Consider the following 25464-nt stretch of genomic DNA (forward strand, 5'->3'; position numbering starts at 1 on the left):
AGGGGGACCGAGCCGGAGAGATCCTCTGGAGAACGGTCAGCCTCGTTCGGAGTCCGCCCTCACCAGCCGCGCCTGAAACGCCTCGGACTTCCACAAGCAAGGTACACTTGAACTCCGTCCCGAGTTCATATTGGATCCAGGGTCCGCAACGTTCTTATTTCCCTGTCATCGTACCTTGCTGAACAACGAACATTGAAAGACTAAGATTGCCTATTTTAATCTGGTGGCCCCAAATCGTTACATGTTATATGGTCTTGTGATAATCCTGCTTGAATATATCTTTTATATAAAGTATACGTATTTTTGATACAACCATTTGACTGGTGTCCATTTGTGGTGGGTCAGTGGGTTTACTGTGTGTGATCATAAATGCTTAACTACTGTCGCCCTGAAGATTAGCCTTGTCTGCTCGCGCCACGTTGCCTAGAGGGTGAGCAGGGGTTATTCGAAGGAGTAGTTCCCTTGCCCTGACATTAGAATTCAGGGTCCCTGCTTGTCACAAGTACCTACCTGTGCCAACCAGAGACCTTCGGGTTCTAACATTGGTACCAGTGGTGAGGATTTCGGATTTGCATTTATGATTTATATACAGTGAATTACTGATCACCACGTAGTGAGAGCAGACCAAGTAACAAGCCACAGATTACGTTCTTGCCGAGAGATCTCCAATCTCTAAACCATGCCTGGTTTAGTCCCCGTACGAGCACCCTCTGTTGTACTCTCTGTGATTTCTGGAATCGACGATGTTGATTGGGAAGGGTTAGACAAACTCGGAGCTGAGCAAGTGAGAGCTCTGTGCGGAAAGTTTCGAGTTTCCCAAGCAGGATGCACAACCAAAGCCCAACGCATCACGGCATTGAGAGCCTGGAAAGAGTCCATAGAGCCAGCAAACCAGGTGGTAGTGGATCTACCTGACATCCTTATCGAGGTGCACGGAGGTCCGTCATCAGAAGAGCTGGCGGACAGGGCCGCAACCAGAGCGCATGAAGTGGAGATGGCCAGATTGAAAGGTCAGGTGGCCCTGGAGGAAAAAAGGCTCCAGCTGGAGCATGAGATACGCTTAAAAGAATTGGAGCTGAAAGCAAAGAGCTTGGACGCAGCTCCTGGTGGCAGCACAACGCCAGCCCAGGTAAAGTCAAGGGTCTACGTACCGAAAGATGTGGTGAAGGAGTACTTATGGGGAGATGACATAGGACAGTGGTTCCGTGCCTACGAGGTAGCCATGTCTTCCCACCGGGTCCCTGAGAAGTATTGGGGAGCGGGGTTGTGGGGACGGTTCCTGAACGAGGGGCGGGATACCCTGTTAGATCTCCCTTCCGAAGAGTCCAATTCCTACCCACGAATGAAAGAATCCCAGATGAATTGGTTTGGTTTATCTCCTGAAATGTACTGACAGCGGTTTAGGAAATGTGTAAAGATTCAAGGGGGTACGTATGTGGAGTATGTGACCTTTTTCTGCAGAGCGCTGGATGGTTGGGTGAAGGGTAGTAAGGTAAATGATTTTCAAGGGCTGCTTGATTTGATAGCATGGGAGCACTTGTCGGATAATTGTTTTCCTGAGTTACGCCAGCACCTGATCGATAGCAAGCAGTCCAACCCGAGGAAGCTTGCTGAGGAAGCGGACCGCTGGCTCAGCACCAGGGTCCACAAGGGTCCAGTGGGAGACTCAGCCAAAGGTGGGCAGGGTCCCCAGCAGAAGAGTGGGGGGGACAAGGGAAAACAGAAAGGGTTCCAAAAAGGCCCCCAAAGTAATCCCCAAGGGAACCAAGCGAAAGGTTCTCAGCCTCCTCCACCCCCGAAATCAATCGGGGCCCGACCGGTAAACCTGTTCAAAAGGGGCCCATCACCTGTTTTAGGTGTGGCGACCTGGGTCATGTTGCCTCTGACCCTAAGTGTCGATTGTTCGCAAAACCCGCACCCACTGGTGCTCCCTACCGGCAACTAGCTAATGTTAACTTTGGGGAGGAAGTAGCCGTCCAAATGGGTGGGGATCCCGTTCAGATGACCCTGGTCTCGCTAGGAGACAGTGAGATGGTCCCCGAAAACTACCTGCCCAGTAACACTAAAAAGTATGCGCAGGTAGTGGCCATCAACGGTAAGAAGGTGGAGGCTCTTCGAGATACAGGAGCCAGTGTGACTGCAGTGAGGCAGAACCTGGTGTCTCAGGAGCAGATAGTACCGCGCGCCTACTGTAGGGTTGTCCATGCGGACAATTCTGAGAGCCAGTGTCCGATGGCTCAGGTTCCCTTTGAGTGGGGGGGGGTCTCAGGTACTCTGCAAGTCGCTGTGAGGACCTCCATGCCTGTAGATTGTCTGCTAGGGAACGACTTGGAGAACTCCCCTTGGGGAAAGGTGGAGAAAACGACTCATCTGCGGATGGTGGGTCTACCCGACTGGGCGTGCGTGACCACACGGTCCATGGCAGCCAGTAGGGGTGTTGAAGAGGTCCTGGAGCCTGAAGGAGAGGCCCAGGAACCGGCCTTAGAGAGGCGGCACCGGGGGCGCGGACAGCCGGTCCCCGATGTTCCCACGGCCCAGGAGGAAGCAGACCTTGAGTGGGATGCCCTGGAGCCTACGGGGGAACAGATCGCCGAACTGGGAGACTTGCCTGAGCTGACCCATTGGCAGCAAGAAGGAGGTCCCTCCAGGGAGGAATTCTGTGAGGAGCAGAAAGTGTGCCCTTCTCCAGCGGGTATGCGGCAGCAGGCTGCAGACCAGGCCAATGGTGTTCGGTCCGGAAAACACTTGGGCCCAGATGTAGGTAAAACTTATTTACCGATTCTTAATTACCGAATTTTACCGATTCGGTAATTAATAATCGGTAAATAAGAAGTGGGGGTATGTAGGAACATCCAGATGTTCCATTTACCGAATCGTTAAGAATCGGTATTTACCGATTCGGTAAATACTGACCGGTAATGCTCCATTCAGTCCTATGGGCTTTGAAGCCCATAGGAATGAATGGGGGCATTACCGGTCGGTATATTTTATGGTCCATGAGGCCGAAATAAAGAATTTTTGGATTGGATTGGATTCGGTAAATACCGATTTTGACAAGGGTGCAGGGGGTGTCACTTTGACACCCTCCAGCACCCCCACAAAAGGTTCGGGGGCCATATGGCAGGCATACCTGCCCTAAGGGCAGGTCTGCCTGTCATATGGCACAGGTGTGCATGCACACATGTGCATGCACACCTGAATCGGTATTTTAACATCAAATACAATTTGATGGTAAAATACCGATTTTGTAGGCCTTGTGGGACTCAGAAGAGTCCCACCTACATATCAATGTTACCGATTCGGTAAATATACCGGTCGGTAAATTTACCGACCGGTATATTTACCGAATCGGTAAAATGACCGATTTTCCCTGTTTACCTGCCCCTACATATCAAATGCCAAATACCGGTCGGTAACGGCCGAATTCGGCCGTTACCGACCGGTAAAACCCTACCTACATCTGGCCCTTGGTGTATTGGGAGAACGATCTCCTGTATTCAGAGCCTAAGGCTGCTGAACCTGGGTCAGCCCGTGTGCTGGTGGTACCGCAGAAGTTCAGAGCCTTCCTACTGGGTTAGGCTCACGATGCCGTTAGCAGAACATCTGGGGATGGACAAGACCTATGACAGGCTTGTCACCCACTTTTACTGGCCCCAGATGCACCGGAGCTCAGATGCTCACTGTAGGACTTGCCAGACTTGCCAGGCAAGCGGTAAGTGCGGAGGGAAGAACAAGGCTCCCCTCCAACCATTCCCCGTCCTCAGTACCCCATTCCAGCGAGTGGGAATTGACATTGTGGGGCCTCTGGACCCCAAGACAGCCATGGGCAACAGCTTCATCCTGGTCTTGGTGGACCATGCCACCCGGTATCCTGAAGCCATCCCTTTGAGGACAGTGACGGCCCCCGTGGTGGGACGAGCGCTGATGGGAATTTTCTCTTGAGTGGGATTCCCTCTAGAGGTGGTGTCTGACAGAGGTACCAACTTCATATCGAAATATATGAAGTCCCTTTGGCAAGAGTGTGGTGTAACGTACAAGTTCACCACCCCTTACCACCCCCAAGGAAATGGGTTGGTTGAAAGGTTCAAGCGAACCCTAAAAGGCATGATTATGGGCCTAGAAGGAACGATGAGGCGTAAGTGGGACGTCCTCTTACCATGTCTACTGTTTGCGTACCGAGAGGTGCCCCAGAAGTGGCTCGGGTTCAGTCCCTTCGAGCTTCTGTACGGTCACCCGGTTCGAGGACCTCTGAGTCTGGTTAGGGAAGGTTGGGAGCAATCTCCCAGGAAACCTCCCCAGAATGTATATAACTACATGTTGGCCTTCCGAAACCAGACCAGGCGATTCAGGCAACTTGCTGAGGCAAACCTGGAAGCCAGCCAGGAGGAGATGAAGCGGTGGTACGACCAGAATGCCACTCTGGTAGAGCTTCAGCCTGGACAAAAGGTGTGGGTCTTGGCCCCAGTGGAGCCCTGTGCACTTCAGGATAAGTGGACGGGTCCATTTAAGGTTGTGGAGCGCAAGACTCCTGTCACCTACCTGGTGGACTTACAAACTCCCCGGAACCCTTTACGGGTCCTACATGTTAACCGCCTTAAGCCCCACTTGGAGAGGTCCAAAGTGGGCATGCTGTTGGCAACCGATGATGGAATGGAAGAGGAGACCGAGTCTCTTCCGGACCTCTTGGTAGCCTCCGAGCGAGTTGGGTCAGTGGATGGAGTTAACCTCTCACCCTCCCTGACCCCCGAACAGCAGGACGATTGCCGCCAGTTGCTGGGGCAATTCCCTGACTTGTTCTCCCTGGTTCCGAGTGTCACAGATTGGTGCTTCCATGATGTGGACACAGGAGATAGCTTGCTGGTGAAGCACAAGGCTTACCGCGTGACTGACAGGGTACGAGCTTGCATCAAGGAGGAAGTCTCGAAGATGTTTGCTCTTGGGGTGATTGCGTCCTCCAGCAGTCCTTGGGCCAGCCCAGTGGTCTTGGTCCCGAAGGCTGCGACGCCGGGAGCCACACCCGAACTACGGTTCTGTGTGGACTATCGAGGACTCAATTCGGTCACGAAGACTGACGCGCACCCCATCCCCAGAGCTGATGAGCTCATCGATCGGTTGGGAGCTGCCCGGTACCTCAGTACGTTTGACTTAACGTCTGGGTACTGGCAGATTGCCTTAACTGACGGGGCCAAGGAGAGGTCAGCGTTTTCAACCCCAGATGGGCACTACCAATTCCGGGTTATGCCCTTCGGGATGAAAAACGCCCCTGCCACCTTCCAGAGGTTGGTCAACCAGGTGATGGTTGGGCTGGACGCATTCAGTGCCGCCTACCTGGACGACATCGCAGTGTCCAGCGGAACGTGGGAAGAACACTTGCGACACTTGTGGGAAGTGTTGGCGGCTCTGCGCAAGGCAGGCCTCACGATCAAGGCAGGCAAGTGCCAGATCGGGCAGGGATCCGTGGTGTACTTGGGACACCAAGTTGGGAGCGGCCAGGTGGCGCCCCTTCAACCCAAAATTCAGACCATCCTGGCTTGGGAAGCCCCCAAGACCCAAACGGAGGTGGGGGCCTTCCTCGGACTCACCGGGTACTACAGGAGGTTTGTCAAGGGATACGGCACCATCGTTACTCCCTTGACAGAGCTGACTTCGAAGAAGCAGCCCCGGAAAGTGATCTGGACCGTCGCTTGTCAGGTAGCCTTCGACACCCTGAAGAGAGCCATGTGCACGACGCCCGTGCTCCTGGCTCCTGATTTCTCCAAAGAGTTCGTAGTGCAGACAGACGCTTCAGAGCATGGGATTGGGGCTGTCCTTTCACAGACAACTGAGGAGGGCTGGGATCACCCTGTGGCCTTCATCAGTCAGAGGTTACTTCCACGGGAACAGAAGTGGAGTGCGATTGAGCGAGAAGCTCTTGCTGTGGTCTGTGCCCTGAAGAAGCTAAGACCCTACTTGTTTGGGTCTCACTTCCGAGTTCAGATGGACCACAGGCCCCTCAGATGGTTGAGGCAAATGAGGGGTGAGAACCCGAAGCTGTTGAGGTGGTCCATTTCTCTACAGAGTATGGACTTTACGGTGGAACACCGCCCTGGCATAGACCACGCCAATGCTGACGGTCTGTCAAGGTTTTTCCGCCTCAGTGATGAGGAACTCCCTGGGCAAGGGTAGTTCTCCCCACATTACAGCTGGAGGGGACACGTGTTAGACCTGGCACCTTGGCGTGAGTCTCCCTTCCTCTTTTTGCTGATGTGCCTCAGATGTTTTGCTGGTGTTCGATGCTCAGGGCACTCCGCCACGGCCAACCTGTTCCGCAGTGCAAGTGCTCCCGATGTAAAGTGTATATGCAATTGATTTCCATGATTGGCTTATTTGGTTTACTGTCAGTCCCCAGTAACGTGCACGAGGAGTGCCGGGGCTTGTAGATACAAATGCTGCTAGTGGGCCTGCAGCGCTGGTTGCGCCACCCACCGGAGCGGCCTCGTAAGATGTGTCTCGGGTCTGCCATTGCTGACCCTGCGTACAGTCTCGTACTGGCACGCTGATTGCGCAAGTGCCCACACTTGCCAGTCCCTAAACCTTCCCTAACCTTCATATCAGTCACCCCTATGGTAGGCCTACGGGCAGGGTGCGTTGCCAGCGTAAGGTAGGACAAGTCTAGAGTGTGGCATGTCCTAGTAGTGAATTACCGCCCTTTATGTTCTTCACTATTGAAGGGCTACCTGTTCTCTTAAGCCAGACGAGCTGTCGGAGCTATTACACGCTATAGTCCCGGCAGGCTCCGGGAACACGGTACAGGTCGAGTTTGGTATGCCTGAACTCAGAATAATAAAATACTTCCTTTAGTAAGGTTTATTTTAATATCCTGTGTTTGCAAATGCTACTTTTAGAAAGTTAGCCTTTGCTCGCCTAACTGTTCAACCGCCTCTGCCAGGATGTGTATCTGCTGTCTGGGTTTGCGTGAGTGACAGGGCTGGGAGATTCCCGGGGATAGTCGGGTGCTCCAGGTGGTGAATGGGGTGCTTACACCAGGATGGGTGGGCGGAGTAGTCCTTGACTCTGAAGAGGGTTGTGCTCTACCGCCACAATGCTGGCTCCACCACCCGCCGAGCGTCTGATGTCTCTGCCCTGAACCCTGAAAGAAGACGGCAGCATCCTGTCAACAAAGTACTCCAGAACTAGGTTGAACCAGGCTCAGGCCCCCTGGCCTGCAAAGACAAAAGAAACGCAGTATAAATATAGGAGCCCCGCTCCTTACAAATCAGATTCGGATTCAGATCCAGTTTTGACCACGACGAACCTCTGCCTGACTAGAAGGACCAAGAGAAGCTGAAGGACGGAAACCAGTCTGTATCCTGTTAGACTGGCCTGCAGTGGTGCCTTGCTGAGAACGGAGAGGAAAGGACCAGAAAGGACTTTGTAGACGTGTGCCTGAAACGATCTCCAAGGGCTTGATCGAGAGCTGCCCCCTGAACGGAACCCCAGGACCATTGGGTTCTATCTGCTTGTGCCCGTCTGCTGTTGGGCCTTAGTTCTTATTCCCTCACCAGAGTTGTGACTCGGGTGCCTTCGCCCCTCCCAGGTCGTGACAGCTCGGAGCCTGGTCGCCCCGCCGTAGAGAGACCCACTCATCCCTGAGTCGCTCTCCGCTTCAGTGCCGGGCCGCCTGCTCTCCTGTCACCTCGCCGCTAACGGAGCGCGTTGTGTGCCTCTCATCTCTCCAGCCGGAATCTGCACGAAGAACATTTCCATAGCCTTGGACGGTCCGTACGTGGCAACGTACCCAACTGTCTCGCTTTGTCCTCCTGCATACCAAGGCTCGTGTCGCACCTCAAGAAAGGTCTCCCCGCACCGTGGTACTGGAAGCCTGTTGCTGCACCCGTCTGCCCGAGAACGTGACGCCCCTCACAGATCCACGAGTACGACCCGGCGTGCTAAGAAGTAGTACGTCCCTCAGGCCTGAACGGTGCCTCGCCCCATGCGCTGCATCGACCCCGGATCGCCGCAACCCTCCACAGTCTAGCTCCCCCGCCTCGCTCCTGGAGGGGGACCGAGCCGGAGAGATCCTCTGGAGAACGGTCAGCCTCGTTCGGAGTCCGCCCTCACCAGCCGCGCCTGAAACGCCTCGGACTTCCACAAGCAAGGTACACTTGAACTCCGTCCCGAGTTCATATCGGATCCAGGGTCCGCAACGTTCTTATTTCCCTGTCATCGTACCTTGCTGAACAACGAACATTGAAAGACTAAGATTGCCTATTTTAATCTGGTGGCCCCAAATCGTTACATGTTATATGGTCTTGTGATAATCCTGCTTGAATATATCTTTTATATAAAGTATACGTATTTTTGATACAACCATTTGACTGGTGTCCATTTGTGGTGGGTCAGTGGGTTTACTGTGTGTGATCATAAATGCTTAACTTACTGTCGCCCTGAAGATTAGCCTTGTCTGCTCGCGCCACGTTGCCTAGAGGGTGAGCAGGGGTTATTCGAAGGAGTAGTTCCCTTGCCCTGACATTAGAATTCAGGGTCCCTGCTTGTCACAAGTACCTACCTGTGCCAACCAGAGACCTTGGGGTTCTACCAGTGTTGCTCCATGTATCGGTGTGGGGGTTAGCACATGGTGTGATCTTTCCACCACCTGCATGTGTGGTCCACACCAAAAATGTCCCAGAGTGGTTTTTCTAAGTAGTCTTCCGTTCACCTTATTGCCACCCATTTGGCCACATCATGGGTTCTAAAGATGCTCCTATAAGTGTGCTTCCACATTCTTCAGTTGGATTTTTTCAATTTCTGAAGCTATGTCTATTAACATCGTGGTGTGCTTTACCAAGTCATCTTCCACATCTGAAATTATGTCAGTCATATCTATATGCCCATGTTGGCCGTCCATATTTTCCTTCATGTCATCTAATCAGCGGAAAGTCAGCCTATTATGGAATAAATTGTTGATAAGCTGGTTTTCATCTCGCGCAATAGTTTGGTGACCTCATGGGAAGAAAGTGAGTCCCCTCCCGCTAGCTTCCCATCCCCCATATCCTGATGATTGGATTCCTGCTGCTGTCTATAGTTTTGAGGGCCTCAAAATTCAGGTGGGATTGATTATCTGATTTGCCACTGGTGAAAGAATTCACGACATGAGGGAGTCGGGCCGCAGCGATGAGAGGACTGCAGGATGCAATGTGGAGAGGATGACTCCCACGTCCCAATCAAGAGCGAGCTATCCAGCAATGCAGATTGGTGGCAATAGCAACTATGATGGCAAGGTTTGTACTTGCCCGGGGCTGAAGCCCTGTCATCAGTAGGTGCCTGGCCGGCAGTAATCTACCAAGGGGAAAGAGTCGCTGTTGGTGTGCCATACGAGCTCTGATGGGCAAGGGAAACCACCAGAGCACTCCACAGTTGATGTGCACCCTGAACAAGCCCTAAAGTGCATTCACCATAGCCACACTATTAAAAAGAAATGTGTTTTATCCAGGTTCTCCCTGTGCCCATCTAGCAATGCAAATCTGCACTTGGGTTATCCCAACCATGTTTTTAGGCCCCTTAGTGGAATAGATCTAGCCGGCCATAACTCGCCTAGTCTGCCAGGATGTTTGCAGGGCATCAGCCATGTGTCATTCTCTCTTTTGTGTGGTGTGTCTTATGCGGCCCAGCTTCTCTCACCACCGCACACAAGCAAGCACGATTTGCGTGTGAGACGGGCTGTAACTGCAGCCCAATCTTCTTCTCTCCAGGTGTATAGTAGCTGTACCCCGGATCTCCAGGCCGCTGCAAGCGCCAGCAGTCGCTGCAAGCGTCAGCAGTCACTGCGCTGCTGATGCGCACTCAAGCCCACCAGCTCTGCAGCACTATGGGTTTCCCAAATGTTCATCGTCTTGGGCAATCATAGTACATGCGACAGCAAGACACTGTACCTTAATATTTCTGCAGGATATTAGCTATAGCCCTCCTAGTAGTTTCAAGGAGCTGCCTCATTGAAGTGAGCTCTCAGGCACTCCCCTCAGAATAGCTAATTATTGAGGCACTTATTCTCAAGCCCACTGGGATTATGCGGAAGGGGAGGGCAAATTATGTGGCAGTGTTGAGTAAATTATGAGGCAACAAAAGGTAAATTATGCATAGTAATGCCGTACAAATTGTGATAGTATTACTCGATTCTTTTGTCATTTTTACACTTCTGAGCACTGTCTGGGCATTGTTCCAACACCCAAATATAGCAATAAGCAACAGAAAGGTGACTAGAGAACCTTTTCAAAGGGTCTTCCACTGCGTGGTAACACATGTCGCTGATTACAACTTTTGAACCGTTTGAGCTAGACACTATTTTTTTGTTAAATTCAGCAGATTATGCAGTAGATGATGGATTATTTATGAGGCTAATCTATAATCATGCTTACATATTGCGGCTGCACAATCCCATAATTCCAGTGGTTCTGCTCATAATCAAGGCCAAATTAAGGAAGCTTGCTTCAGTAGCTTCAAAATTAGCCATCAGGAAAAAAAAAGTCTTTATTGTTCAAATACATCAACATATCCAGCTATTTTGCTTCATTTTCTGTTTATTTAGTGAATTAGTAAAGGAAAATTGTGTTGTTAAAAGGATGAAGGTGAATAATCAAAAGAAAAGGTTTGGATAACATTTGCAGTGTCTTGTTTTGTTAAGGAATGTTCTTTTATGACATGACACGGAATGTGGAACCCCTGGTTTCCATGGATGGTTGTGGAGCTGTCAGTTGACAGTTGCCTGCCTCCGGTGCTGGATGGGGTCTTCATGATATGTAACCTAATAAACCTCTTAACTTTACTATGGCCTCCTGTTTCCTTGAAGAAGCCGATCTTACATTTGGTGACGATCAGAACATTAGAAGATGTTCCCCGTCTACCTCAAAGAGACCAGAACGCACCGCTTGCAAGTGTTCCTCCAGTCTCTCCTGCTGACGACTCTAGTATGCTTTGGTTCCCGAGAGGGTGTCTGCTGATGCCTGCTGTGTCGCACTAACCTCAGTGAACCTGTCCGTCAATTCCTCCGATTTTGGGAGCGTCCCTGGCTCTTGTGATCCATGAGGACATCGCGTGCTCTTTTGCGTGGTACAGCTCTAGTTGGTGGAACCTGCTGGTGAAGTAACTACGTTCTGGCAGGCCCTCCTGGGACTTTAACGATGCCACCACACATCACGTGAGTCTACTGGTTGCTAAGGTGCACGTGACTGTTCTGTCGTCACACGTTACCTCGCAACCATTTGTACTGCCTTCCGGCTGTCGTCCCAGTGCGTTAATATGTCAAAGACGCTGTTCTTTATCATGTCGGCTCATGGGTTGCTAGGATACGAGTTGGATTTCTCACCGTCACTCATTGCCAAACAGCCGCCCTTCAAGCATCACAATTTTTTTTCTGCTTTCAGCGCCATCTTGTGGTTGGCTTGACACGTGTAGCTGCGCTTCACCGCTGACATGCACAGCCTTCTCCACCCTTCCGCGTGTACCGGTGTGCATCCGCTGACACGCACAGTTTGATTTTTCCTTTGGCATCAACATCGTGTCTTTCTTCATTGCCAACATACACAGCATACCTGCAACCTTCACAGTACTGTTCTTCGTAGCTTTGGAGTGAAGCTGCTACTGATTGTGTGGGAAAATATCGGCTCTGGCTCTGTTGTTCAAGTTTCAATTTCCTGCCAATTTTAAAAGGTTTTGTTGCTAGTAATTCTTCTCCTTTATTGGTTGCCTTCGAGTTTTGCAAAATGAAAAATGTACCTGCTCCCCCGTTCTTTTTATCTTCCCCTGAGGAGCCATCTCTTGCTTGGTTAAAGTGGAAAAAGGTTTTTACACACTATGAGAGAGTGTGTGCTACATCTCTCAGCGCTGAGAGAAAAACTTCTCTTTTAATGCATTGCTTGGGCTCGAAGGGGCAAGAGATTTTCGAGCACCTTCCTGACCTCTCTGATGCTGATGCTGCTAGTCTAAATGAATTTGAGATACTGATAATAACGCTGGACCTGCAATATTTACCTAAGAGAAGCACTGTTCTCAAGAGTTACCATTTTGGAAGGAGGATGCGGACACAGGGAGAAACAGTAGAGCAGTACATCACAGAGTTACCCAAACTTGCATCCACGTGCAATTTTGCAGCATCTTTGGACGAGAAACTCTGAGACCAATTTATGTTGGGCTGTAGCATCGATAAAGCCAGGGATAACTTATGGCAGAAAGATAACCCATCCTTACATGAAGTGCTTACCATAGCTAAGACCCATGAGCACTCCAGAGCCTGTATTGACACTATTCGGAAAAATGATTCCTCAACCAAGAGTAATGTGTATGAAGTTTTGGTTTTTAAGAAGGAAAAAGCAGCTAGACCCAATATTCCTGTGAGGTCTGAAACCAAAGCTTCCAGACCGAAGGATTCCCAGGCCAAGTTTTTCTCTGGCAAATGTTTCATATGTGGCAATCCCGGTCATATGGCTGAGTTTAAAGCATGTCCTGGTTGGAAGGCCGCTTGTAGTGTGTGTGGACGCAAGGGCCACTTTACCAAATGTTGCAGATCGAGTAAGGGTCAAAAGAAGATCAGGGAAGTTGATCTCTATGATGATGACTTAGATCTCAAGGACATGAACATATATCATGTCAAGGGATCTAATTGCGAGGGTCCCATGGAAATTGTGCTAATCAATGATGCCCCGGTGAAGATGTTGTTTGACTCAGGAGCCAAAGTCACTTTAATATCCAAAATCTTCTTTGAACAACATCTAGTGAAGAAAGTCAAGTTATACAAACCTGACATAAAGCCAAAGGGTTACGGTGGAGAAATAATTGATCTTCTGGGTTACTTTTTGGGCACTATTGATTTTAAGGGTAGGATCATCCCAGGAAAGGTGTATGTAACTATTAAGCGTGATTCACTCATCAGTTGGTTTCACCAACAGGATTTACATGTGTTCTTAGACCATAATGAGAATCTCCCTGTGTGCCTGAAGGAGATCACATCTGTCAGTCAAATCGCTGAAGGGTGGAAAACGTGGGTAAAAGAGTTTCCTGAGGTGTTCCACAGCAAACTTGAGTGTCTCAGAAACTACGTACACTACATCAAGTTTAAAAGTGGCTCTACACCAAAGGTAGCCAAAGTTCAGGGTGTCCCTCTTTTGACAAAAGAAAGTTTGAAAGCAGAACTTGATAAGATGATTGCCAATGGTATCATACAAGAGGTTGAGGCTACGGAGTGGCTGTCTCCGATCGTACTGGCCCGCAAGGCCAATAGCGAGGCCAGATTATGTGTTGATTTCAGGGAATTCAATAAGGCTGTAGTAGTAGATCAATACCCTCTCCCCAACATTAGTGACATGTTGTGCTCACTAGGTGGGGCGAAGCATTTCTCGTCCCTTGATTTAATGTCAGACTGCACCCAACATCTCAAGATCTTACGGCCTTCGTAACACCTTTTGGCACTTTCAAATTATTGAGGATGCCTTTCGGCCTGATCTCCACCACCTCTGTTTTTCAGAGAGTCATGGAGAGTATCTGGAGTGGCGTGGATGGTGTGAAAGTCTACCAAAACAACGTTCTGGTATTTGGTGTAGACACCACAGAGCATGATAGCAGAATGTGAGTGGTCCTAAGAAGGTTGTGATGCTGTTCTAACCTTGAGGGCAGGTAAATGCCGATTTGACGTGGCACAAACTGAGTACCTAGGACATTTGTTGTCTGTCGATGGCATCAAGCCCAAACCTGCCCTGGTCAATACTATCAGCAATCTTAAGAGTCCCTCAGGACAAAGTGGAGCTGGTAAAATTTCTAGGGACGGCTGAGTTTTATCATAAATTCATCCCCAACTTTGCTGGTGTAACGGAACTTTTGAGAAGTCTCCAAAGAAAGGATGTGAGTTTACCTGGAGCGAGTCTTGTGATGATAAGTTTAACAATTTGAAAGGGTGTCTGAACAAAGCCCCTAACCTAAGTAGTTTTGACCCGAAGAAAATGTCTCTTTTAATGACTGATGCCAGTTCGAAGGGTCTGGGAGCTGTGCTCCTTCAAAGTTCTGCTGGTGAGGAGAAACCGATCTTGTTCTTGTCCAAACCCTTTAGAGATGAGGAGTACAATTACTCCGTCATCGAAAGGGAGGCCCTTACCATATTTTGGGCCGTCCGTAAGCTGCAAAAGTTCCTGTGGAGTTCTAACTTCACTCTAGTGACTGATCACAAACCATTGAAGGAAGTGTTTTTGAGGAAGGGCATTGATCTGGTGTCTCACCGAATACGGAAATGTGTTGTAGCTCTACAGGAGTTTGATTTCATAGTTTCCTGCCTCCCTGGAGCCTTTAACTTGATGGCTGACTGCCTATCCAGGTTAGAAGATGTCCATGATGACTGTGTGGCAGCCGCTAGTGAAGGTGATTGGTTTGGAGAGGAGGAACTTGAGGAGGGTTGACGTTTGTCTCATCAGTGAAGGCATCGTCTCTGAGAACGAATGGAAGGATTCCTTGGCCAAGGACGAGTTGCTGCAGAAGGTGGTGACCAAGGTTGTGGGTGAGTGGTGCGACAAAAAAGATTGTGGTGAAGATCTCAAGGGGTTCTGGCAGGTCAAAGAGGAATTATCTGTTGTTGAAGGCATTCTCTTAAGAGGTAGTAAATTAATTCCTCCTCGTATTCTCTGGGAATGGCTGCTGGCGAGTGTCCATGCCAGTCAGATGGGAATTGTAAAAAATAAAAAAAGGATTAGAGAAGCGTGTTGGTGGCCTGGCATGGCTGTTCATATTGAGAGAGCGGTAAAAAACTTGTGCAGAGTGTGCTTGTAGTGACAAGAGTTTTAAGTGCAGGACTCAACCCATGGTAACGAGACAGCCATCTGAAGGGCCTTGGTCTGATATAGCCATAGGCATTCTAGGTCCGGTAAAGAGGAATGTGCGTGAGCGGTATGTTCTGGTTTGTATGGGCATGCACTCACGGTGGCCCAAATTCAATAGTGAACTCTACAGAGTTGACTGTAGTTATTGATTTTTTGGATGAACTGTTTGAGAGGGAGGGTTTCCCTTCCTCTTTATTGTCTGATAACGATTTGCAATTTACCTTATGTATTTGAAGAGTTCTTATCTTTAAGAGGGATCATACATAAAAAACATCCCTCTATCACCCGGAGAGCAATGGAGTGGTTGAGAGGTTTGTGAAAGTCTTGAAGGAGTCTTAGCAGCAGGGCTGTGCATCAGGTTTAGACTGGGAGGTAGTTATGAGAAAGAAGGTTAGGGAGTATAGGTTTACTCCGCACTCTTCCACAGGAGTTTCACCTTTTCGCTTATTCAAAGGAAGAGTTGCTAATACCGAGGTTTGTCCCTCATGGGTACAGTCTAAGAGGTCCATTGTTGATAAAAAATATTGGAAGTGTGGAAGGATGGAAAGAGAGAGAGAAGCAAGATGCTGAAAAGACGAAGATTTGGTTAGATGACTGAAGAGCTGTGAAAGAAACTGCAATTTCTGTTGGGGACTGGGTTCAAACTAAGTGTCCTCGCTTGGGCACAGGTTGCTTCAAATTTAGCACGCCCTTTAAAGACATCAAGCTATTTAAGAACACCATTAAGACCAGTGACCACAGGGTCTGGAATCTTAACAAGGTGTGCAAATGTCTTCCCTTGAATGTACCAAATTCATACGCCACCACCTCTGGGTTGAGCTCTGCAGAAAGGAGCTTGAGACCCCAAAGGGAAATCAGACGACCTGCCAGATTGTATGACTTTGCCTAAGGTTTTATACTATTGGGTATCTATGTTTTTCAATCCTGTTGTTCTTATACCATTCTGCACCATGGTTTTGCGTATGTCGTCATATTTCGTTGCATATTGGGAGGGAGGTGATCTAGTGTCTTGTTTTGTTAAGGAATATTCTTTTATCACATGCCACGGAATGAGGAACCCCTGGTTGTCATTGATGGTTGTGGAGCTGTCAGTTGACAGTCGCCTGCCTCCGGTGCTGGATGGGTTCTTCATGATTTCTAACCTAATAAACCCCTTAACTTTACTACTGCCTCCAGTTTCCTTGAAGAAGCTGGTCTTACAACATTGTTTTATTATTATGAAGAATAGCATGAAGGATACCTATTGAGCATTGCTTAAATTTAGTCAGAATAGAGGAAGCAGTAAGTGTCATGTCACATTTAGAAATATGATTTCCAATTCAACCTATTAATAAGGTAAAAGTAATTAGGATGCTTATAGTGTGTTATTAATAAACAAGTGTTTACATGAGAAGATTGTACCCGATAAAAAAGAATTGTATACAAATTAAGTAATACAAAAAACTAACGCTTAGTGACTATGCTATTAAACCAGAAAAAACATCTTAATGTAGAATTTTAGATTTACATTTTGTATTTAGTTAAATTTAATAATTAGGTTAGGGTGTTATTAACAAAAATGTAAATAAATGATCAACTTATATAGAATGAAATTTAAAAATTATTAAATGATAAAAAGGGCAATGATGTATTGAGAGGAGTTATTTTGAGGCCGATCAGTTGGATACACAGAAATGTATGTTATTTGACAGGTAAAAGTTAAAAGTATATTGAGATATAATTTTATGTGGGATTGTGTGCACAATGAAATGTGTCACTAGTATTCAAAATTATTAACTTTCCAATATCAAATGTATTTAAGTTATTAATTTAGTTATGTTTTTTATGGTCTCTATATGTTACCTTATGAGAGTTGATATCCTGATCAGTCATTCAGTGATAGGAGTATTTTCGGTTTACTTTAATATTCAGTTATACCTATATCATTTGCTATTCAATAACACATTACTGTGCAAAATGTGTAGTAATACCATGTGAAAGTCACTACTGTCTTAGGTAGTTAATTCGATCTATATTTGTTCAGACACTGAAAATACGTTCAACAAATATTTTTCACAGTATTTGTGAATCAAATAGGAATTTGGGGGCAATAGCTGTGAAACTTCAAATTAACTACTGGGCACTCTCTAATGTCTTTGCCTACCTTTGAAATTGTTTAACTCACAGAGTAAAGGCCTTGTTCGATCACATTGTGTTTCACAGTGATTTAAAGCTGTCACCAATACTAATGTACTCTAGTGTATTAAACGCATTATCACTTGGAAATCATCTTGCAGTATACAGACCTGCTGGGCATTCAGAATTCGTGCAATCAGGTCTCTCTTTTCAGGGAGGGACACCACAGCATGGGCGGGCACTTCAGCCAGGTTACACCGTCGGTAGTTGCTAACTGCAGCCCGAGTGCCATCACGACAGAGTAACTCAAAATCAGAAGGTTTTAAGCTTTTTGCCCAAGCAGCCGGGTTCCTACCTGTAAAGTAAAAACAAAACATTTAAAAATGCAAGGTCAACGGTGACACGCAGAATATCGCGGATGTGCGTTTGTGTGAGAACACACATACTTCATTCTATGGAGATTGCTCCAGCAACTGCTGCCATTACATACCTTGAGTATTTTCAAAAACGGTGGTATGCTTTGCAAATGCTACATCACCCTTCTCCACCAGGCACCTGTCAGAAACCAAACAAAGATGCTGAAGCTGAACCAGTCACATTTTGAATCCCGTATTAACTGAAATTTGCCCCTCAGTGTCAAAAAGCATTTGCTGAGGGTGTCAATAAAAAAAATTCTAATTAGAAGAGACTATTGATGAGGTAGTATAGTTTGTGATTTGTGAAAGTGTTTCTTGTGCCTCAGTCAACTCTAGACTGCAGTTTGTTTCACAATTGTCCACAGAATGGATTTGGATCAAGTAAGATGACTCACCTCCATATTGTTAAGATAAATGATCAGTTTAAAAACATTTAGTGCCAGGGTCCAAATCATTTTCTTAGGAACCCACACTAAACTGAGATTGCTGAATACCAAAGCTGCCTAGATTTCACTTCATAGCTCTTTCTTCCACCAGCTTACATTTCATGCCTCTTTATATTTAGTAGGTTCTTTATCATGCCTGCCTTTTCTCACTGTTACTGTCTCCTATCTCCCCTTCCCCCTTCTTCCTCGCAGTTCTGACTTCCTCTCCCTTGGTCTTGGTCAAAGTCCAATCATGAAAAATAACTCATAGGTCTAAAAAATGCATCTAAGAGCACACCATCTACAAACACCTGCATAAATTAAGCCTTGAGAAAGAGGACACATGCTATAAATTGCCTGATAAGACTGTAAAATGCATGTTCTGGTCTTGTGAGAACACAGAATCATTCTGGAGTGAGGTTATATCGCAAATAAAGGTTATATTGAACCAGGTCATACTAACTTCAATTACATCCTTATGATTAGGTGGAATATTACACGGTCTGGTATGGAGTTAGGTTTCCCTTATTGTAAAAATAATAAACTCATAACCATATAAAAAGTACATCTATAGAGATAATTGTTAACGGATTGAAAATATTTCAGTGGCTGTGTTTACCACTGCCACAATGCAGAGTACACCTTTACGGAGAACTTAGCTGACTTTTCAAAACACACTGCAAACTTAAGATGGTACACAACATGCTCCCTTTATCTTAATTCTTTCACTTTTTCTCCCCATTTCCTTTCTTTTTAGTGAAGCAACATTTACCTAGGCAGAATGAAAAGCATATTTTGTCTCTTACTGATTTAAAATTGTGACATTGAATGTTTATTTTGTTTAATGAAAACAGGTGTTTATTTTATACAGATAGGTGCTCTGCTGTCCCCCCAGATGTTATGCTTTTAGTGACCTAGATTGTGTGTATATAACTGTACTGGGAGAGAAATCCGTGGAGGGACTTCAAGTCCCAGGTTCTAGTGGGGCTAGAAGCAGCCCCTTGTCACACCTGCTGTCTCAATTACTTACCGGTAATTGCATTACTCTGAGTCCTACTCCCTCACTTCCATTACTTACGTAGTCGAGGCAAACCTGCCGCACCAGACACCCATACCACGTGATTTTATCATGCGGGGGCTATAAGTAGCCCCCACCCCCTCAAACCTCCTGTATCACCATAGAGACTGAAACCATACCAAACCGTTGGCCCGGACTACCAGGGAGGGAGGGAGGGATGGATGTAAGTAATGGAAGCGAGGGAGTCGGACTCAGAGTAATGCAATTACCGGTAAGTAATTGAGACAATACCTCATCGTCCCTCCCTCGCTTCCATTCCTTACATAGTCGAGAAGTACAAAGCCAAACAGGACAACCAAAGAAGGTATGCAAAAAACAGGTTTATTAAAAAACACAGACAACAGGGAAAAAAACACTATTCAGGAACCATAGTGGAAAGAACCCTGTACCCAAAAACATCAGCACGGTCAACCTCCTGGCCAATCCGGTAATGAGAGGCAAAGGTCAACAGTGAAGCCCAGGTGGCAGCCCGACAAATCTCCGAAATGGAAGCCCCTTAGACTTCCGCACAGGATGCCGCCATGGACCGAGTTGAATGACCCTGAACCCCCAAAGGAGAAAGGTGCTCCGCCGCCTCGTACGCCAAAGAAATCAGAGACCGAACCAAACGACTCAAGGATGGAGTAGAAGGACGCAAACCCCGATTCACAGGCCCAAAATTAACAAAAAAGTGAATCAGACAAACGGAATGGAGCAACCCGTTCCAAATAGACCAGTAGAGCCCAGCGAACTTCCAAAGAGTGCAGCCGCACCTTAGACTCCGACACTGGAGAATTAAAAAAGGAAGGAAGAATCAACTCCTGATCCCGGTGGAACTGAGAATCCACTTTAGGACGAAAGGAAAGGAGAGGCCTCAAAACAATCCTGTCCGCAAAATCCGACAAAAAGGATGCTTGGAAGAGAGAGCGCCCAGCTCACCCAGGCAGAGAGCAGAGGAAATGGCCACCATAAAGAAGGTCTTGAAGGACAAATGGCGCAGACCCACAGAAAGCAAGGGCTCAAAGGGAGGGGACATCAGAGCGTCCAGGACCAGAGACAGATCCCAGGAGGGAAAATGCAACAGAGGGGCAGGAAGAACATTACCCAAACCCTTAAAAAGGCGACTAACCAACCTATCAGGATCGAATAGATTGCCCCAAGAGCTCCAAAATGCCCTAATCGCAGCCCACTGCAAACGAACTGAAGAAACTTTCAAGCCCAAAGCAGCACCCTCCTGGAGAAACAGCATCATCTCAAACAAAGAAGAAGAAGAAGGGTCCAAACCTCTGCCACGACACCACCGACTGAAAGAACGCCAGTGCCTTAGGTAAGACTTGTTGGTAGACGGGCGCCTATCCGCCTGCAGAGTAGAGGTCAAGCCAGCCGAAACACCCTTACTCAGTAAACCTAAGCTTTCAACCTCCAAGCCGCCAAGCGCATCCGGACCAGAACATCCCTCTGCAACACCAGGAACACCATAGGGTACGGAGACAGAGGCAGCAACCATTCCACCTCCGACCTCATCTCCACCAGGACACAAAACCAGGAGGCACGAGACCAAGCCGGAGCCACCAGAATCACCGGAGCCCCCAAGGAACGGACCCGAAGAAGGAAGCGGAGAAGAAGAGGGAAGGGGGGAAAGGCATATAGAAGCCCACAAGGCCAGGGGCAAGAGAGAGCATCCACCGCCCAGGCTGGACTCTCCCGACTGCGGGACACAAACCGGGCCACCTTGGCATTGCCCCGACAAGCAAAGAGGTCCACCACCGGAACACCCCAACGCACCGTCAGATCCACAAACAACTCCTGACGAAGGCAGAAATCCACAGAGGACAGGATGGCCCTGCTGAGAGCATCCGCTAGGGAATTGGACACCCAAGAATGTGAATAGCCGAGAGAGCCACAAGATGAGACTCAGCCCAACCGAACAACTGAGATGCCACCAGAGCCAGAGATGAGGACCTGGTCTCACCCTGTCTGTTCACATAAGCCATGGCAGTGACGTTGTCCGTCGAACTACAACAACTGAACCCAGCAGAAACCGGGAGAAGGCCAACAGAGCCAGACGGACTGCCTCCAATTCCCTCCAATTTGAAGACCTCCTGCCCTGAGAGGGGGACCAGAAGCCCCTGTTCCGATGAACCCCCAGCCAGGCCCCCCACCCTGAGAGCCTGGCATCTGTGGTGACCACTACGGGAGTTGGAGGAGAGGAAGAGACCCCCTTCAGCAGATGATCCCGAACCAACCACCAACCCAGAGCCGACCTGATCCGACCTGAGCGGACATCGGAATCGGAGAAGAGAGGGGAAGGCAATGGGGAGACCAAGGCGCCAGAACATGAGCCATCAGAATGTGCAAATGAGACCGGGCCCATGGAACCAGAAAGACCGTGGCCGCCATGACCCCCTGCACCTGGAGCCACCTGAACCGGACCGGACAGAAGAGACAGGATGTGTAACTGAATCTTGACCACCCGAGCCTCGGGCAGAGTGACCACCCCCAAATCCATCCAATACCGAGCCCCAATGAAGAGACGATCCTGGGACCGAACAAGGAAGGATTTCCCCACTTTGATAAGAAAGCCGTGCCCCCTCAAAACGGCCAGGACCACCTCCGTGTGAATGAGAGCTAACCGAAATGAGGGAGAATGGACTAACCTATCGTCCAGGTAAGGATGGAGAAATATCCCCTGGGCGAGGACCAAAGCGTCCAAAGGAGCTAGAAGCTTGGTGAAGAACCGCGGAGCACTCTGCAGCCCGAATGGCAAAACCGCAAACTGGAAGTGAGAGTCGCCGATCGCAAAACGCAAAAAATTCTGATGCCCCCGAGCCACCGGAACATGAAGATAGGCATCCTGCAGATCGATAGAGGTCATGAAATCCCAGACCCCCACTAAAGGAATGATGGACTGCAAGGTCACCATCTTGAAGCGAATGGTCCGCACCCAACCATTCACCTTCTTGAGGTCCAGAACTGGCAGGAATCCCCCTGACACCTTCTGGACCAGAAACAAAATGGAATAACAACCCTGACCCCATTGAGCCAGGGGGAAAGGGAAAATCGCCCTGTTCTCCAGAAGATCCCGAACACCATCCAGAAGTGCCATTCGTTTCACTGGGGACTTGGGAAAGGAGTACGAATGGTGCCCCAGCCGGGAGGAATCGCGACAAAGTCAATAGGATAACCTCTCCTGATAACATTCAATGCCCAGCGATCTGTCACATCCAGATTCCCAGCCACCAGGAAAAACAACAGCCTGCCGCCAACAGGTCTCAAGGTGGCCACGCCTTCATTGTCAGGACTTCCGCTTGAAGGCATCCGACGGACGCCTGGGACCAGGCACGGAAGCCGCCTTCTTGGGCTGGAACTTACGCCGAAAAGGCCTTACAGGACTGCCGGGAAGACTGGAAAAAAGAGGCCGAGGAAGGAGCCGGATTCCAGAAGCGGTGAGAGCGAGATGCAGACAGCTTGCCCTTGTAAGGCAGAGCATGCTTACGGTCCTTAAAAGCCTTAGTGATCATACTGTCCAACTGCTCACCAAAAAGCATCTTGCCGTCAAAGGGGATCTTAAGGAGAGATGACTTCTCCAAAGAATCCGCCTTCCAGTCCCGCATCCACAGGTTCCTCCGAGCCAGGACTAAGGAACCAGAAGCCATGGCAGAAGAACGAAGCACATCCGAAGAGACGTCAGCCAAGTGCTTGGCCTGTTGTTCCATGTGGACAAGCAAGTCAGAGCAGTCCGACTCATCCTGGGTAGCCGTGACCAGTTTCCCAATGTCAGACACCAACGACTGAGCCGCATAAGCAGAATAAATGCCAGCTCGCATGGACAAGTTACCAGCAGAGAAGGCTGTCTTCAGCGCCCCATCCACCTTTTTATCAGTTGCATCAGCCAGAGAACAATCCTCAGAATTAGTCGCCGTACGACCAATCAGGGTGGCCAACATGGTATCCACTTTGACAGAGTGAAGAAGAGAAACCTTCCCCTCCTCCAAGGAGTACAGCTTCTGCAAAAAGCGAGGAACCGAGGAGCGCTCCAGATCGCACCATTCCCCTGAAATCAAAACCTTGGTGCGCCCATGAAATGGCATTGCGAGAACAGGGGGTTTAACATACTGTGGAAAAATGTCATCCGACCCCTCAGGCGCAGAATAGGGGGAAAACCACAGGTTCTCCCTAATGTGCTGGGGAATCGCAGTCACCTCCTCCCTATGCACAAACTTCCCGGAAGAGGTAGAGGAAATGGCAGAGTCCTCAGAGGGAGAGTCCATCCGAACCACCACAGCACGAGAAGACTTGCACTTGGCAGGGACCCCGGACTTCAGAGCGTGAGCCACCGCCACCTCAATCATGTCCTGGACCTCAGATGCAGAAAGCAGGGCCGCAGAGTCCCCCAGACCCTTGGACCTCGTCCGCCGAGCTGGGATCGGCTCATCAACGCCAGAGGAGGAGGAGGACAAAACATGCCTGCGCTTGGAAGCACGCTTCGACGTAATGAATCCAAAAACCAAAAGCACAGCCTAAGCAGCATAAATAGGGAGTGGACCAGAAGCAGGGACCAATCAACAGGCACAAAACAAGGAGGGAATGCCAAAAATCAATAAAAAAGAGAGGAAAGCGGAAACCCCCTGAAAAACACAGAAATCAAATAAAAAAAATTCAAGAGAAACAATAAAAAATGGCCTCACACGAGGCCCTTACTTGAAAGATGAGCAGAAACAGCCAACCGAGGAGGTCACACGAAATTGCCCTGCCGCCGCTTCCCATTCCGGCCTCCAACCCGGAAAGACAGCCCCAGCCACATAGGGCCGGCGACTCCGTCAGCTGGCCCTGCCCACTCCACCGCCAAGGGAACAATGCAAACCCCAGACACGGTGAGGGAAGGCACACCGCTGCCCAGGGGCGCATCGCCAGTCCTCGCAGGCAGAAAAAATCACGGGAGAAGATCCACCCGGAGCCCTCAACCATGAAGGAATCCATCCAGCAAAGAAGCAAGAAGAAATGCAGTCGAAGAAACAAGACGGCATCACCGCAAACGGCCAGCGCGTGGTATACGCGTCTCAACAGGTGAGACAAAAGTAAAAGAGGAGGTTTGAGGGGGGTAGGGGCTACTTATTGCCCCGCGTGATAAAATCACGTGTTATGGGTGTCTGGTGAGGCAGGGTTGCCTCGACTACGTAAGGAATGGAAGCAAGAGAGTGATGATGAGGTAATGCCTGTTGATGCCCTGAGTGCTATAAATCGCATTCGAAAGCCCTGCAGCACGGGAGAGGAATCCGTGAAGGAATGTTGACTCCTAGGTTCCTGTGAGGCTAGAGGTGGCCCCTTGTCATACCTGCTGCCTGTTGCTGCCCGAGGCCTATGAAGCGCTTTTGAAAGCCCGGCGACGCAGTACGGACCAGGGCTGGGCCCGTGCCAAGGGCAGGCCTGTCATGCACCCGTCATTGCAAGAAGGGGCAGGGCATGGCCACCTCTCTTCAATTTTCAACTACCTGGAAGCGTCACTTGTTGTCTGCTGACCTGTCCAATACAAAGGTACTGCCACTGGGATGTGCTCACTGGATTCTCTCTTTTATTCTTTGATATTCAAAGTTGCTGGGGCCGATATGGTTCAGCGGAAAGTAGCAGTGTCGGGGGCTAAAATGTTACCGGTTAACACACTGGATGGGTTCATTAAGAGAGCAATGGGCCTAGTTGATAAAAAAATTGAGTTGGTGGAACAGCGACTTTCACTAACTCCTTCCCACATAGGGCCTGCACCTCATAAGGCCAGGATTCTGACCAGCTCAGAGTCAGGGTGCTCCCAGGAAAATGAAGCACTCCGCTCCACTTTGAGAGTTGAGCCGTGCTCCCAACTGACCAGACAGAAGAATGGTTTGGAGAACTCAGTGATCACACCAAGTTCCCCACTGGGCCAGGGATGCCTAAAGGCTCAGGGAACAAGAGGAAAAGTGCGACTCCAACTCTCAAATCTAAAAGTATTTGTTCTGTGACCAAAGGGAAGACAGGAGCGCTGAAGGGTGAATCCCCACCCAGGATGTTCGAAAGATATCAAGACTGGTGTGATAAGCTGATTGTATTATTAAAGGAAAACCTTGAGCCCATCTACCAGCCCTTGGGGATGCTTGAGACTGCAATGAGGAGCATGAGGGATGCAACGAGTGCTAACCAGGTTACATCTGATTTATCTAAAATCCCACCCACTAAGAAGGTTAATTATCCTAAGTTATCCACCATTGTGAAACCTTCTTTTATGAACACCAACCTGGATAAGTTGCTTGCACTCACTTTTAGGTGAGGCTCTTCTTGCAGCAGAATTGATCATATTCTTTTGGACATTTGACTGTGGAGCGGGATGGCAGATATGGTGGTAATTGAAAGAGAGGAAAGCCACCATAATAGTTTGTCACTAAAGTTGAGAGTTCCCATGACCCTCCCATGTCACACGCTTGCAGAAAGTGGTTTAGCTGCAAACAATAGGTGGAACCTATGGTGGGAATCAGTAGCCTCCTCTCCGGAGGACCTTAGGCTCCTTTATTTAACCCTAGCTACTGGCTACTCAAATGAAGAATATATGTGCTAAATGAGGTGAGCCTTGCAGAGCACCACATGGCATT

At 48.8% G+C, this 25464-nt stretch overlaps 1 protein-coding gene across 2 annotated transcripts in view; it reads right to left on the reverse strand.

Moving 5' to 3' along the window:
* Positions 1 to 25464, reverse strand: part of LOC144791089 (serotransferrin-A-like) — a 302511-nt gene that overhangs the window by 46779 nt on the left and 230268 nt on the right. For both annotated transcript variants that reach the window (XM_078665746.1, XM_078665745.1), the window contains exons 14-15: positions 17440 to 17504; positions 17120 to 17304 (exon numbers count right to left, since the gene is read on the reverse strand). In XM_078665746.1, the coding sequence (XP_078521872.1) occupies positions 17120 to 17304; positions 17440 to 17504 (250 nt within the window). The remainder of the gene's footprint in view (positions 1 to 17119; positions 17305 to 17439; positions 17505 to 25464) is intronic.

Source organism: Lissotriton helveticus, chromosome 11 (genome assembly GCF_964261635.1).
Source record: "Lissotriton helveticus chromosome 11, aLisHel1.1, whole genome shotgun sequence".
NCBI classification, from domain to species: Eukaryota; Metazoa; Chordata; class Amphibia; order Caudata; family Salamandridae; genus Lissotriton; species Lissotriton helveticus.